This window comes from Vanellus vanellus (assembly GCF_965231255.1).
Source record: "Vanellus vanellus genome assembly, chromosome: 8".
Classification (NCBI taxonomy): Eukaryota; Metazoa; Chordata; class Aves; order Charadriiformes; family Charadriidae; genus Vanellus; species Vanellus vanellus.
The window spans coordinates 11,913,039-11,930,222 of record NC_138913.1 but is presented as its reverse complement, the minus strand read 5'-3'; the positions used below and the strand labels follow the sequence as shown (position 1 = coordinate 11,930,222).

General features: G+C 42.7%; 1 protein-coding gene across 2 annotated transcripts in view; it reads left to right on the top strand.

Annotated features, from left to right (window-relative positions):
• Positions 1–17,184, top strand: part of DIS3L2 (DIS3 like 3'-5' exoribonuclease 2) — a 197,756-nt gene that overhangs the window by 97,150 nt on the left and 83,422 nt on the right. For both annotated transcript variants that reach the window (XM_082487396.1, XM_082487397.1), the window contains one exon: positions 2,147–2,226. In XM_082487396.1, the coding sequence (XP_082343522.1) occupies positions 2,147–2,226 (80 nt within the window). The remainder of the gene's footprint in view (positions 1–2,146; positions 2,227–17,184) is intronic.

Genomic DNA, 17,184 nt, shown 5'->3' with positions numbered 1-17,184 from the left:
TAGTTCAGTGTCGTTTGCTCTTTTAAATGAAGTAACTTAAAGGAAAATTTACTAGAAGTGGCGGGGGGGGAGGAGGGGGCAGTCGCAGTGCCAGGATGCTGTTGCCTTTATATGCTGCGAGTTAGTGGGACCTGGTCCTGGTGTATCAATACGTGCAGGCTGGCACAAACGCATGTCCCCATTCTGCATGTGTTATAGGTGTCTGTGTGTCTGCATATGCATGGCTCCCTAAAGAAAGTTGCACAGTACCGAGGAGCGGAGGTATCCTGAAATTCCATCCTTGGGTGGAATTTTAAGGGATACGTATTTATGGAAGTAAGCTTGTTTGCAAGCCTTTAAAAATTGGTTGATTCCCGGTGTTGGATAGCTAGGCAGCAACAGATCAAAGTCCCGGTGTAGCTGAAAAGGTTTTATATCTTTCAGTGTCACGATCTCTAATTTGTTTAGATGCATGTGAAGGATCAGAAACTAACGCGCATCTGGGGATTAAGGCAGCTTTGCTGTCCGATCTGAAAGCTAGCATATTCTAAAGATTTTCAAAGTCTCGGAAGGCAGTGAAGTGCTTTACTGATTTCTATGTCTTTGAAAATCTCCGTTTAGTGTGCCTGGTGGAATTATATAAATACACGCTGCCAGCTGTCTGATACCGACAGATACCACCCAGAGCGTTTAAGTAGCGAAGTGATAGGCCTGAGAAGACAGAGACGTTGCTCTCACTGTGCAAGCACCCATGCAAAGAGACCAAGACTCGCTAAGTCCACGTGACACTTGCTCCTTTAAAAGTTCGCTGTAATTTTTCTCCTCCCACCTCTCCTACCCCAGGAGTGTATCGGTGATTATGCTGTAAGAAAAATAATATGTGTTTTCATTATACATCTCTAGAAGGGAGTTGCCATCATGATATGAGGTTTTCTGCGGCGAAGAGAAAAGAAGAAAAGAAGCAGGCTGATCTCTTTCTTGGCAGCCTCAGCCTATACCATTGTGTTGGGGGATCTTTTAAGGAGGGGCTGAACTTACTCTAAAGGTTAAGATAAAAGCAAAATAAACCAGCAAACCCATTCCTTTACTGTCTTCACAGCTCTTCAGCTCCAGTCCCACATTCCACACATTGCTTGGGTGAACCCTGCTGTAGTCCAGGGCCCCGGGCAAGAAGAGATGAAGGGTGGCCCTAAAGCAGGACTTTAGGAAGTTTTATTTGTTGAATGCTTCGGGTTTTGGGTCTCGCTGGTGCCAGGCTCTGCTCTATTAAACATGATGGTTCCTGAGTCAGATGCTCTATTTTGTCTCATCTACGTGGCCCTAGGCAATATCTGTGGTCCTCTTGGTGCGTTCCCGGTATCCCTGCCACCTACTGCGACAGGACACGCGTATGTAAGCCTTCCAGGGCACGGCTGCATATTCCAGGTACCACCTAGTACAGCATATGCGAAAGGGCATTCAGCTTTTCCAAAGCACCAAGTTGATTTGCTAGATCTAATTAGCTGATTTGGAGCTCTTTCATTCTACAACTTGCATAGTGTTTCCTATTGAACCTGCTTTTCCCTTCGGTGCACAATAGGCAACGTAGATGTTATAAAGTACTGCACCCCTTGGGTGTCTTTACCGAGGCCAAAACTCTCACTCAATTCTGTTATCATTCAGCTTGGTTTGTAGATGTTTCACTGCCTCTGCTTCATGCGAGCTGTGCTTGTGGAGTTTCAGGTGCTGTGATATCTGCTCTTCTGCATGGGGATGGGGGTTATTTGTGTTCCATTTAGCTTTGCAATTAGGAACCATCTATTTTTACTCTAGCTGCAAGGCATCAAGGCTTTTTCCTGCTTGTTTCTTTGGAGTGAACTTGATGTGCTTTAGTTTGTTTAGTTTTTGTGGAGGAAAATCAGTAATGAGATGAAGGCTGTTAAGAGCAAGCAGTAAAACAAAAAAAAGAAAAATAAAAAAAAAGCCAAGGAGATTCACTTGTCTAACCCCCCCTTTTTTTTTCAGATTAGATTTAGACTTTCAGATTAGATTGGAAGATGTTTCAACAGACAGAGTCTTCTGAAAACATGGTTGTTGTTGTCTGGATGTCTCTGATGGTCTCTGTGTTTTGATACTTTCTTCATGACTGGAAGATAAATTTTTCTTTTCTTCTTTTTTCCTTGGATAGGAAAGAATGCATTTTCACCATCGACCCATCAACTGCCAAGGATCTTGATGATGCTTTGTCCTGTAAACAACTCCCTGACGGTATGAGATATATTTTATAAAATACTTCTCAGTGTTTATATTCAGCCCTTGACACATTCGTATATATAATTTGTCATGAAGTATTCTTTACCAAATATGAGTAGAGTAATAAACTAGGTTTTTGCTTGTTGTTTTAATTGCCTGTTTTCAGAAATCTTACAACAGATATCTGCAAGCTGCACTCTGAAGTCGTCTTGTGTCAGGAAATGCAGAACCATAGCGTTTTGCATAATCAGAGCTGTAATTTGATTTGAGCAGATCTCAGCTGTCTCCTGTCATTACAGGAGTTACAGCTGAATAGCTAATATGCCACGCTTGCAGACTGAAGTCTAATGAAACTTTGACCTTGAATACGCAGTCCCTGGACAAAGGAATCCAGTTTTTTGAAGGTCACTGGCTGAATTGCTTTTTGGTGTTTATGGGATGCTGGGAATTGTCAAATGAGCAGAGTGTGCCTTATAAGTTGTGTTATTCTTTGCATTGCCTTTTAAGCTTTAAGTTCTGCCTTATTTATACTTTTACTATGCCGTAAGCCAACAGAACAGAAAGTAAAGCTCCAGAAGCCAAATCTTGATGATTCTGACTTAAGGAACTTCCCTCTTGTAAGCTTACTTTGCCATCCAAGTTCCGCTCATTTATTTTGATGAGATCCAGTAACAGGCTTGGTTAGAAATGTTGCATGATTTGATTAGCCCATCCACCACTAATGAAGAAGATAAAGTGATTTTTTTTTTCTATGTGTGTTTAGTTCTTCTTGCTTTTGTTAATCATCACAATATGATGACATCAAAGACATCATTCCCTGTTTTTTGGGTTGATTTCATTCTGTGCAATGTGGCCGATTCCAATTCTGGAATTGTCATGTCATTTAGACCTAGGCACAGAATATTATTGCAGGGCCATAAAACTGATAAAAAAATCAGATAAGAAAGAAAATTTGAGGCCAATAAAATTATTTCTAATTATACTGTACAATAGCAGTTTTGAGGTAAGATTAAGGAAAAATTGCTGTTCTATTTCACAGAAAATTTAAACAGTAGTCTTAAGAGATCCTAAGATGAACTCTCACGGAATCACGGAGTTTCAGAGTTGGAAGGGACCTCTAGAGATCATCTAGTCCCACTCCCCTGCTAAAGCAGGATTGCCCAGAGCACATTACTCAGGACTGCATCCAGGCGGGTCTTGAAAATCTCCAGAGAAGGGGACTCCACAACCTCCCTGGGCAGCCTGTGCCAGTGCTCTGTCACCCAAACCGGAAAGAAGTTTTTCCGTGTATTTGAACGGAACTTCCTATGTTCCAACTTGTGCCCGTTGCCCCTCGTCCTGTTACTGGGAACCATTGAAAAGAGCCTGGCTCCATCCTCCTTCAACCCACCCTTTAGATACTTGTACGCCATAATAAGGTCTCCCCTCAGCCTTCTCTTCTCCAGGCTAAAGAGTCCCAGCTCTCTCAGCCTTTCCTCATAAGGCAGATGCTCCAAGCCCTTAATCATCTTAGTTGCCCTTCAATGGACTCGCTCCAGCAGGTCCCTGTCCCTCTTGAACTGGGGAGCCCAAAACTGGACACTATTCCAGTTGTGGCCTCACCAGTGCAGAGTAGAGGGGGAGAATGACCTCCTTCGACCTACTGGCCACACTCTTCCCTATGCAGCCCAGGACTCCATTGGCCTTTTTGGCAACAAGGGCACATTGCTTGCTCATGGATAATTTACTGTCTACTAGGACCCCCAGATCCTTCTCCTCAGAACTACTTCCCACCCCTAACCTATACTGGTGCCTAGCATTCTTCCTCCCCAGGTGCAGGACCTTGCACTTGCTTTTGTTGAACCTCATTAGGTTCTTCTCTGCCCAGCTCTCCAGCCTGTCTGGGTCACGCTGGATGGCAGCATGGCCCTCTGGGGCGTCAGCCACCCCACCCAGTTTGGTATCATCAGCGAACTTGCTGAGGATACACTCTGTCCCCTCATCCGGGTCATTATTGAATATATTGAACAAAATTGACCCCTGGGGGACACCACTGGTTACAGGTCTCCAACTAGACTCTGTGCCGCTGATCACAACCCTCTGAGTTCTGTCACACAGCCAAGTCTCAATCCACCTCGTTGTCGCCTCATCTAGTCCATACTTCCTCAGCTTCCTAATGAGGATGTTATGGGAGACAGTGTCAAAAGCCTTGCTAAAGTCAAGGTAGATGACATCTACGACTCTCCCCTCATCCAGCCAACCAGTTATAACATCATAGAAAGCTATCAGATTGGTCAAGCATGATTTACCCTTGGTAAATCCATGTTGACCACTTCCAATAACTTCCTGTTCCTCAACGTGTTTGGAGATGACATCCAGAATGAGTCGCTCCATTACCTTCCCAGGAACAGAGGTAAGACTAACCAGTCTGTAGTTCCCTGGGTCCTCCTTCTTGCCTTTTTTGAACTCTATTCTCCTTCCTTTCACTTCATCACTTGAATTATCTGTAGAGTTATGGCAGTGTTGTGATCCCACAGCCCCTCAGATCTGAGGTGCTGAAACTCTGGCTTCTGGGCTTCTGCTGCTTACATATGTGTGGGTTTTAGATACTGCATGAAACCATTCACTGAGCTGGTTTGTGGTGCATACATCTGCATTTTTCTCTTATCCATAAGCGATTTGGAGAAAGCGTTCAAGGAAAATGTCTGTTTGAACAAGAATTCTTTTGCAGAAAGTCTGCAAAGCCATTGCAGGGCTGTCACTCGTACTTTGGGACTTGTTGATATATCTGCTGATCAGGGCCACACTTTGAAGTCTGCTTTGTCTCTCCAACGCCAGCTGCAGAACATGCTGTATGAGGCCTCTTGCTCCCATCTATAAGGAAGGAGATGTACCAGTGCAGAAAGGATACTCTACTTGTAAGCAACAGCCAAGAAGGTTCTGGGTGTTACTGGGATGTTACTTGATTGTGGGAGCTCTCTAGCATGACTGCTGAAAATCCCCCTGTGATGCAGCAGTGGGTGGCCGCAGCGCCATCCTGTGCCCTCATGAAGCCTCTTTGGAACAAGTCCTTCTCATGAAATCTAGCTGAGGGGGAAAAAAAAAAGATATATATTTTTTTTTAAATTTGCCTTCTGAGTGGACTGCATTCATGTGCTTGGCCACTCTTCCCTGATTTGTTGCTTTTTGCTATTATCTGTACTGGCATGAGACAGAGGGAGCTGCCTGCATGTGGGGGAGAAAGAAAACAGCCAAGTCCTCTTGGCCTGTTTATTTCAGACTCGTCCTTCTCCCGGGGGCTGTGTCAGGCCTGTGCCGGCGTCCTGGAGCTTCCAGGTGAAGGTTTTCCCTGCATTTCCCTGACCTTCTGTGAAGGCCAAGGAATATGTGAAAAGGTGGTGTCAAAGCCATGCTTTCAGGGATTGTCTTTACCTGTATATAACACAGGAGCAGGCACAGTTCTCTCTCCCAGGATACCCTGTTATTTCAGTAATACTTCATTTTCCCAGCAAAACCAGTCAGTTGTGAAAGAAAGGTAAAGTGGATCAGACTCCAGGGTCACTCTGCATAGGTTAATTTTGCAAAACTCTATTTTTCAAATAAAACAAAAGTGGAAGGTGCAGGAACCTTTCTCCTCTTTCAGTTCCTGAAAATAAACTTTGCCAGTGTGTTTTAAAAGAGACATGAAGAAACTGGGAAAGAATAGGGGACATCTGTCTTCCTGAGAGTAAAAGTAAAGATTTCCTTGCCTCGTATTTAAAATTTATAGAATGGGGAATCCAGTGTGCATTTACTGCTTTCAAAAGTTTCACATCTTTCTCAGGCTCACTGTGCACACTCCCCTTTCCTCCAGATAAACCTCAGAGGAGACAATCCAAGAAGCAGAGGAGTGAATGCACCCGTTGGTGTCTGTCCCAGCCCAAAGGCCTTTGTTCACCCCCACGTCTTATTATCCACGAACCATTAAGGGGGAGCCTGCTCGCAGCAGCCCTTTGTGTGCTGGATCTCTGCCTTTTGGCTGGAGCTGTGCATCTTCCAACATTGTTCCACCCTGGACTTCTCTCAGTGAGAAGATGCTCTGAACTGCAGCCATCTTATCTGTGCCCATCCTCGGCATCGTGCCGCCTGCCTCTCCTTTCAGCCTCTGATCCACCATGAGAGCGGTGCCCGCACTCCATCACAGCACTGCCTCAGCAGCCAGCCCCTGGAAAAGCCAGTTTTGATGCTGGTGAATGTCCCAGGGACCAGGTTTTCAATCAGTGTGGAAAGAACCACCATGGAAATACCCTTTCTTTTATTCTGAAATCTGTGGTGTTTATTCTGAGGAGCCCTTGTGGCTCAGAAGGAAGTACAGACAGGAAACCAGGTCCTGATGGTCTTTGATGCAGTTATGATCAGTTAGGGAGGGGGCTGAGGAGCTGAGTGGGAGCAAGTGGCTTAAAAAGAATGCTGGAAACCCCTCTGCATCCTTTCAGCAGGCATGACGGCCGGCCGGCCAGCTCAGCGTGGGTCCCCAAGCAGGCAGAGGAAGGCAATCTCAGCGTTCTGTCTATGCTGCGGTGTTTGTTTAAAACATGAGAGATCTCTGAAGCAGGCATGTCGAGACTGATAACTGGAATCATATCCATTTTTAAAGGTCCTGATGTTGTGCAAGGAGATGCTTGCAGAATCTTTTTAGTGAAGATGAGTTGTAAAACCAATGAAGACCTTTACTGGTGGACTCTTGTCCATTATCCTCCTAACGTGCTGCTGTTTGAGGCACAAATTTCATCCAGCATTTCATGAACCTTTTCTTCAGACAACTATGGTTTGGTATTGAAATGCTAAATTCCAAAGGTTAAACTTTTCAAATACTTCCTGATCTGAAGAACCCAACCAAAACATTATTTTGTGAGCCTTCTATAAGGAATATCTGCTTCACGTGCAGTTGGCAATGTAAACTATATCTCGTGCCCCTTTCTAAGGTGTCACCTCAGAAATACAGCTACAGAGACTGTTGCCCAAGAGACAAGGTGCTAGATCCTCAACCAGGGTATGAGCATCACATAGTCTCTGTTCTTAGCAGGAGAAAGTAACAGAAATGCGTCTATTTATGTTACCTGACATATGCAGTCTTCGCTGCAGTCGTTATTTTACATCCTGATGGGGAATTGGCATTTAGAGCTAGTTCATTACCATCAACCTGGACAGACTGGACTCAACCCACCTGGGAAGACTCTTCAGCTTCCAGCATTGGTGACTTCAGCCCTCAGACATATCCTTGTCAGTCGGCAGGAGACTTCCAGATCCATCTTGTATCACAAGCACCCGGACATTTTCTTGCATGCAAATTGAATATCTGTGGATTTGTTACCTTTTTGGGCCACTGTGAGCTGATAGCCTTTCTCAATGATGTTCAGCCTGTGGTCCACTGACTACTGTAGCACTACGTGGATTACTATTATAGGTCCATGAAATGTGGCTCGAAAAAGCAGGGCTATAAATCCATCAGTGTATGTGAAACTTTAAGATATCTGTACTTAAAATTTTTCAGGAGTTTGAAAATTAAGAAAGGTCAAAAACCAATGCCGGGAGTCCTTTGGGTTCACTTGCTTGCAAAGCTACAGCCATTCCTGACTCTTTGGTGTTAAGGAGAGCCCCTATGGGAACCTCAATCTTGTACTTAAAAGAGCCTCTTGATATGTTTTGGAGGTAGCCTGAGGATTTTTGGCTTTAAAAGTTGCTATGCTAGCTACAATTATTATGACAAAGAGTTGTTTTAGAGGTTAAGAGCTTATCCAGAGCTGGCAAGGCTGCATCTCTCATGAGGGCAAAGTTGTGTTAAGAGTTAACATGGCTTTTATTCCAAATGTAAACGTGGTTACAAAAAATTATTATTTTTTCCATCTTTTTTGCCCATATGTAAAACACTTAAAAAAAAAAAAAAACAAAACACCAAAAAACCCCCACATGAGCAAACCACATATCTGGCATCCTCATGATGTCAGGAGATCTCCAAAAATCAACAGAGAATGCAGAACCCAATTCAGAAACTGTCTCGTTCTGTTGGTGTATAGCACCCGTAATAACTACAAGAAAAAAGAAACCACTCGTTACCCACACTTCTTCTATCAGACAACTAAATCAGTGCATTTCAGAAGATTTTGAAGAATGAAATTGTCTTTGTCCTCAAGCATTTGTTGTTAATTTATTGAAGACTGAGGCATTTTCTTTGACTTGAAGGATCTCAGGCAACAAGCAGAGAGATAAGTGACTGTTTTTGCACCTTTGCTTTGTTTTAAAAAGTCTCAGCGTAACCCTTATCTGTTCCAGTCACTGGATGGAGGACTCGCCCATGCTACCTACTCAGTTAAAGATGGAAAGGAACTTTTTGCAGAACTAATCCACGTGAAGAACTATCCAGTAGCAAAGTGTCACTAGCAAAGGAAGCACGGAATGGTTGTGGGAATAGCTGTATTTTTAATGGAACTCGCAGTGGGATATTGCAGCAGTTGGAAACTTTTCAGGGATATATGTCTTAAGTGGGCCAGTCTGGTTTTGAGAGGATTTTATATTGGAGTCTGCTTTTGATTAACAGTCGTGCTCCTCGTTATTGTTTAATGATAGCAGTAGGGAGGTAAGCTTGCTGTTCGCATTTGTGAGTGTATATTTTAAAAGAGATCAGCTCCAATAAAGAAGGGAAATAGGGTTATTTATGTAACAGCCTCAGAAGTATGAACGAACTGTACTCCATTTAGATGACTCAGCATAATCTTGGAGTAAAAGATGGATTTGGACTGCACCTAGTTTCTACAGCCTTTGTAGAGCTGTTTCAGGGTAGCTTGAGGTTTTAAGCAAGTTCATTTCAGTCAATACTCTCTTGTGATCCTTTCTGCACATCTTCTAGCAAGTTGCTGCAGCCAGGAGCGTACAACAGAACCCTTCTCTGATCGTAGGGATGTTGCAGACATTTGCAGAAGAGAACCGTACCGCTTACAAGCCTGAATGTTTTCACCCAGGGTGCAGACGTTTAAAGATTTATTCTGATCTCATCATGTAAGAGCACACCAGGTGACCCGCATGTCCCAGTGCGGCCAGGCAAGTTTCCCACACTTGCCAAACCTCTTCTGGGAATTATCTGCAAGTTGTGTTTGTATTTCTGCTAATGTGCACAACCGATGCAGTTGTGTTTGAAGGAGCAGAAATTGAATTTGACAAATCTCAAGGCAAACAATTCCATCTAGTGAGATGTCAGGCTGTGATGGGAAAGGATGCAGCAGAAATGACTGGGGTGCGTTTCTGAGGGGTTGTCTACCTGTGTGAAGATCTATTGATGCTGATTTCAAAGCAGTACCTTGGCCCATACTGACAGAGCTTCTGTATGTCTTTTTGTATGTTTATTGATGACTAACATGGTTCTCACTGTTGTTCTTTCATTCTTGTATCCTTGTAATCTTTCAAAAAGTAATTCAAGTTTAAGTAATTTAAATCTTATTCTAGGAGGAATTGTTGTACTGCAGAATAGAAACATTCTACAGGCTGTTTGCCCTGGACTTTATGTCCTTAGTGACATTGGTTGTCTGCATTTTGGAGCGAGGTCATATGTAGATACATTCATTGAATCTTCTTAGTATTTACATGATGACCTAAGCAAATGAGTCTTCTGCAGTGTGCTGCTCCCTGTTTTTCCATTCCCTTTCAATCTGTTCACCCTGTTGGTGAATTGAAATCAAACGCACGTAAGGGAACTGGGATAAAAACCTCAAAGACATTGTGTTTCTATAAGTGTCATGAAAATCATGTATAAGCAAAGAAGAGAGCTTCTTTTAGTGACCCCAATCTGAGAAGAGTGCAGCCTGACCACTCTCCTTAGCGGACACCAGTCAATCCAGTGTGGGCTACAGCTTTTGGAAACAGATCTGCAGAGAGTAAGGACTTACATCTCTGTTCAAGGAGCCTATTTCACACATTTTGGTAAAACCAAATGATGTTTTGCTAAATGTTGGTAAAATTATTCCTTGACTGCTGCAGGCCTACAGATATTGGGGCTGCTTTTCTTAGACCTCATGGACACCTTAGTCAACATCCCTGGTGCCTGAAAAACACCTGTAGAGCTCTGGTAGCCCTGAGATGTTCTCTGCTATCTCAGGTGACTGCCTGCTCTTCCTTTCCTTCCATCCTTGTTCTTTCCCGATGTAGGTTGTAAACATCTGGGTTCTTTTAATTTTGCAAAGTTTTGCTTTTTAAGACATAAATATTCCCTCTTCTATTCAGCTGTGTCCCTGTGGCCACTTAAGGACTGTAGGGTGAAATTTGCTTTGGCAACACATGGTACAGCACCTTTCAGCTAATCTGTTTGGTTCCTGCAGCGCAGAGTATAGGAAGAGTTTGTAATTAGAGTAATGTTGGACTGACTTGCTGAAGATAAACACTGAAGAATGAAGTAGTGTTGAATCAAAAGTTACATTATGAAATTACAATGCTTCCTTCTTTGTAAGATGTTTAAGATGAACAGATATCAGACTCAGCTTAAAGAGAACATGACAGAAACCCCACATTGATATATGAGTCAAATGTAAAATGACCATAAACTGCAATTTACTTAAATTTATTGCAGGAGTTAAATACGGGAAAAATAAAGACGACCTACAAGGAGTGGGATTGTGCATAACATTTGGCCAATTCTTCCTTTGGTGTCAGACATAATTAGGTCAGCTCTCCTGTTACCTGCTGATTAGTCTGGTGGGTTTTTGTTGTGTTACTAGGAAAGTGAAAAAGACATATTGCAGTGATTAGAAACAGGTACATATTCTTTCTTTCTATCGAGGGTTTGTGGTTGCAGATTCTTTGAAATATGCAAAATACGCTCAGGACTGTGCCAAATCCAGATCCCTGCTGTGTCCCATAATGTAATCCCGTGTAACGTTGGGGAACTGCAGCATGTACAGTATATTTTGCCTCTTCTTTTAAAGTAACATGGGGTTGTGTGCGGAAACACACATCACTTCCAATTTCCAAGTGCTGGGTTGAATGGAATCAGAGGGCTGGATTGCGTCACCTTTCCTCCACCGAACATCTGTCTTGAAATCAGTGAGACAACTTGACAATGTAGGGCTCCCCTCAGCTTGAGTGGAAATAGGACAGCTTGCTCCAAAATGATGGTGGTTGAAAGGGAAATAGACTGAGCCTTATCCCCAGACAAGTGCATTAAACTGGGTGATAATGTGTTGGGGTGGAGATTAAGAAAGTTTGGATTTGGTTGGAGCATTGATTGCTGGAACGTAATTTGTTAAAACATTTTTTGCATATATTTGAAAGCTACATGTAAGATTGGTTAAAAGCTTGGTTAAGCGAAAATGGGCAGGATTTATTATTGGTAATGCATATTTATTGCACTGGATTTTTGTATCAATTACAGATATTTTACAAAGATTCCATCCTTATCCCAAAAGCTTATTTTTTTGACAGTACACAAAGAAAGCTGTAGGGGAAAAGCCCACAAGATTAAAACAAAATAAAAGGTAGATTGTCTATGAAGGGCTAATCTAATGAAGACCATGGCTGCAGAACTTGCAAACAGATGTGCAAATACCAGTAGAATTACTCATAAAAGTGAATTTACTTTCCTGCAGGGAGGAGAGATGCTCTGGGTGAAGTCGCCTTCTGGATCGTTTCAGTTCATAAATTCAGGACCTGGGACAATTCCCCAAAGATTTAGAGGCGCAGGATTTTGTGTCCCAGTGGATGTTGTGGATACGGCCTTAAAAACAATAGTGTTCGATTGTATATTGACAAAAAAAAAAAAACCAAACCCACAAATGCCTTTAAGGAGCTGGGCAATGGGGAGAGGGTCCAGAAATTCCTGTACAAAAAGATCTAAAAGCACTTTGTTTAGGATTTCTGTTCACTAAAAAGGACCTCAGGGATCAGGAGAGTCTTTAGGGAAGAACCGCAAATGATAGGTGATGACCAGACAGAGCTATAGAAAACAGGATTTTTCAGTAAATTTAGCAGATAAGAATCAGAAGACATTTGAGGAAGATAAATTTTAGAAGGTTACAAATAGCTAGGAATAAATTCCCCCAAGGTTAATTTCAGTCATAGGCTCTGTTGCATGCAAGCAGCAAAGAAGTTACTGTTGTATATATTCTTTATTATGAACTTTCTGAAGTGGCAGGATACCTCAGCATCACTAGGCTATTGTTTTAACTTTTAATTTATTGCAATGCAGGGGTTTCAGAATCCAGCTGAACAGGAAAAACATCTTCTTTCAGTGCAATTCACAACAGTATTTCTTGATTGTTGAATATTATGCTAGTTACATAGAAAGAGTAAAACCAGGTGCAGATGGAAATATTTTGGAAATCTTTCCAAAAATAAACAAAAAAGTTGGATGGCTAAAAGTGAAAACTCAGCGGCTGTCTTCTGTTCTCAAAGAAGTTGAAATGTCAAGGCTGTTCAGTGGAAGTACTTTATATGTGTTTGGCCTAGCACTAAATCCCAAGGTCTCTTTGATGCCCGGGAGCACTCGCTCAGCCTTGGATTACTGTGTTCAGTAGAGATATCACAAAAGGGACTGACCTAGCAGTAGAGAGAGGCTGGTCCCTCCCCACTCTAAACCTTCATTTCAGGAACAGGATGACATCCTACACCCAAAATTATTGTAATTCATCTTGAAAGCTGCTGGGTGCCACTTCCCATCTCTTCAAATTCAAAGACTACTGATTTCCTGATAGTTAGCATCTTGAATGGGTCCTGGAATAGTGATAAAAACAATTCATAAAGTGAATACCAGAAATTGTCCTTTTGCCTTCATCATGTTGGCTGGAAACCTCGTTGTTAAGAAACTGCAAGGAGTCGCCTTTGGTTACTTCCCCCTACCAGCAAGGAGTGCTTTCTGAGCCAGGAATCTGAGTTCACAGCAGCACAGTCATTGCGTAGGTGTCCTACTTGACATCTTGTCTTGGTGAAGGGTTGAAGATCCACCTGCCAAGTGCTTGGAATAGACTCTGAGTAGCAAAGATTCACGTTGGGTCTAAGTCCCAAATAGTCATCTGGAGGTTTTCCCAGGGATGACCATATAGCAAGTGCTGGCATTCAGTGGATAAATCTGATGCATTTGAGGTTTGTAACTCCTCTTCATTTTGCTCATTACACTTGAATCTTGCAAAGAAATCAATAAAATTTATAAAACCCTTAAGTGGAACTTGCTATTTTGGCACCTCACAAAATCTGCACATTTGTGCAGGCACAGAGGAAACCAGCTTACCCGTGACCCTCTGCAGTGTAAACAGGTACCAGCATAGGAATGGGGAGGAAACCTGCATGGGCAAAAGGTGGGAAGTGGGCACCATTGCATAAGGCACCACTGTGTCTGGTCTCAGTCTGCCAGTGCTGGACACATTTGATGTATCAAAGAAACGGCACATTCTCTTTGTACTGTCTGTCCCCAACTGTCCTGTGCTCTGGCCTTTTACTATTAAAATACTTGTGCCCTGCTCTCATCTGTATTTTCCTGCTTGTATCTTGCTCATCAGTCTGAACAAATCTTTATGCAGTGTACTTATTCTGCTGGGTATCATTCCCTGTGTCCTTCAGTCTGCAATTAAATGTTTTATCTTGTACATGCTGTGTAAATTCTGTCCTGAGTATTTAGTGTTTTTTCCTCAGGAGAACTCCATCCTTGTGCAAGTATTCAACTTAATGGTGCAGTGGTACCACGTGTGCAGAAGAGCTATTTCACTCTCCTTCAGAGTTGTTTGAAGGTAGTTTTCAGGAACAGTGTAGGCATTGGGTGCATTCTGGATGGCATCTCTCCTGTCACAAGGTGATGAAGACCTGATCCGGCTTCATTGGCAACCCAGTGGACAGGACACTCTTGTGTTATGTTTCTCTGCCTCGTTAACATGGTATAATCTGTGAGGTCTGGAGACCTGACTTCTGACTGATCACCAGCTTAGATGTTTCCAGCTGATGGGAGCTGGAAGTTGGGAGAACACCACCAGCATGAAGATCTACCCTATGTTTCCATGGGAGGATTGACCATCCTGCTCTCCTGAGAGCCTGGGAATGCCTCATGCTGACCAAGAGCCATCTCTGAGCATACCCTCCAGAGCCGGGCAGTGTGGGGGAGCGCCTTCCTCACAGGCGCTTTAAACACTAACCTTAGCCAAAGTATCTGAAACAGTGCTTAACTGATTTGGCTTGTGCTGGTTTGTGTACAAAACTCAGGGCTCTGTAATGCAGGACGTGTGAAGTGCCGCGTTATAGAGGTGCCCTGGCTTTGTTTTGAGGTATAGAATGTAGCTTTTAATTTCTATTAAGTGGTTTTAGGACATTGCTGAATTTATTAGCTGCTACAGGCAAAAACTGTATGCAATTCACATGGAAGACCTGCTCCCAGCATTTAATTTAGTAATAGATAAAGTCTCCTCATAATTCTGAAACTATTTAAAGAATTGCTGATGGCTCTTGGAAAATTCTGGAAAGTATTCTACTTAGGAAGGGTTCCTTTCCTAGTATGTTTTTCAGTTTTTGATCTTCACTTGTCCTTCATTGCACTTAATGAACACATGAGTTTTGTTTTGTACCTTACCTGGAGCCAATCCCAAATTGGTTTGTAAAATTGTAGTTGTCTCCATAACATTCAGTTGATGTCAGAGACAAAATGGCCAAAGGTCGGGGTAGTTGAGCCCTGAGTAAAAACGTGCTTTAAAAGTCAGTACAAAGCAGGTAAGAGTTATTCCAGATTTTAGACTGATTGATGTCCCACATTGACCTTTTAACTTGAAGAAGAAAAAAAAAGAAAACAACAGAAAACCTGTTATGCTTTTTTTTTTTTTTTTTTTTTTTTATGAAATGCTCTGACTATTTCCTGGTTCTCTCAGGATCGCTGAAAGCATGACTTTGCAACATCACCATTCCCATCAATGGTTCCTCAGATACTACCAGAAATCCAGGAAGTGCCATGACTTTCAATATGGGAAGAGTTAACATTTGAAGATGTTTTTATTTTTATTTTTTCCCCTTACCCTGTGATCTCACCCTGTTTCTCGCTTTGGAATAACTGGGGCCAATCTCAGTTCTGCTAATGTTGAGGATTCAGTCCATCTCGCAGCTCCTGAGTTTGTGCAATTAAATAAAAGTCACAGCTTTTATTGTCTTTACGCCAGCCCAGCTCCTGAAGGAAAGGATGTAAATGTGATCTGGAAAGGCTAAAGGGTTAAAGGGTTGAAAGGAAGCAATGGTTTTAATTGTGAATTAAGAAGCAAAGCAAAAGCTGGGACCCACCCAGCCCTTTTGCTGTTCCCAGTTTGATGCAGGCACTTGAAGTGGCCACGCTGACGTGCTGTGTGTGCTGGCTCCCTCTTTCTTTGGTCCATGGAAGTCAGGGGCCTGACCTTGACCGCCTCTCCAGGTGCTAGAAACCCAGAAAGAAGGGACTAAGCATATTTCAGAGAAGAGTTTGAATACCTTGAAACTTGGCCAGGCTGTTCCTGATGGTCTCAAAGTCTCTCTGTGACTGGTGGTTGAAGGGGGCTGTTTCCGTGGGACATTTCTCATACGAACTAGTGGCAGAGGGGCTTGGATAGGGAAATCTCCTAGAGGTAATGCCTGGTAGTAAGTAGTATTTTGTGTATTGTTACCCTTTAGAGGTGCTTGTTGTTTGTTTGGGCAGACAGTTTTTCCTGTTTTTAAGTTGTTGCAACATTTACTAATGTCGTATTTATGCTTGGATGGAAAAGTTGCTGCGCTGTGCCCCGGGGACTTGTCCCGCTCTCTTGAGATAGAGGATTCTGACTCCTTTTGCCAGAGACTTTTCATGAGGTTATGTCAAGGAAGAAACTTCTAGAGAAGGAAAAAGCTATTACTTGCTTAAAGAAAGGTGTAATTAGTTGCATTTCGGTTGGCTAAAGGACCATCATGTGATAATTTAAAAAAATTTGGTTTCTTGGTAAACAAGTTAATGGATTTATGCTCGGTTGCACTGCACTTTTAAAAAGCAAAATGGCCCTAGGGCACACAAGTAAAATTTAAGCACTTTCCTTGTTGTTTTAAAATAAGTAAAATAAAACACACTGTCTGATTTTCTGAACAATAGCTTGGCTTCCTGCAGTGGAAAAGTAACCTCAGCTGAGAATTAAAGCCACCCACCTTTGTCTTCAGGCTCTAGAGCAGAAAAATAAGTTACGCTTTCCATGGTTCCACTTTTATTTTTATATTAAACTCTTCTTCATCTTGTTCTTATTTTCCTTTCCCACTTGCTCTTTTCTCCCACTCAGTCATTCTCTTTTCTCTCTCTTTTTTCCTCTCTCTATCCCAAGAGGGACACTTCTGTAATACTTGAGCCATGGATGTACATACACATGCCAAGGAGAAACAGAAATGTTTGGGTTTGGATCAGGTCCTTCATTTAAAGGCATGCGTTAAAGATCTGTGATGGCTTCTAGCTACTAGCAGCAGCTTCCCCGAGTCTCAGTGCTTCGATGCAACTTATGTCTGTTTTGTGTCCACCCCTGTTACTGCCTGCAGCCCCTCTGGCTGGCCCTTCTGTAACTGAGACCATTCGTTGTAGACACTGTCCTTGCTCGTTTGCCCAGGAGCACATATGAGAACCTCAGCCTTGATGAACACCCGTGCTCTAGTGCAGCACTGCTAATAACAACAGAACGTGCATGTAGGTTAAAGAGCCTCATTTGTCTCTCTCTATGCAAGCTTTTCATACTTTTGGAAGGCGCTAAATACTGCTTTTCAGATAAGAGCAGCAGCATGGTACCCCCGGGGCAGGGGAATGGGAAAGAGCTGTAAGTAGTTGCTCCAAGAGTTTGGTGTAGCCAGGGAACAGCCAACTACCTTGAATCACTGGCAGCAGGTAGGTAGTTGGCTGTTTTCTGGCTAGAGCATACACTTTGCAATCTGCTTTGAACTCTTCTGTATCCTCCTAACTGAGGGGGAAAGGCAGCGTGAGAATAGTGGTTAATATAAAGAACTTGGTATTAGATTTTAAGTTAACTT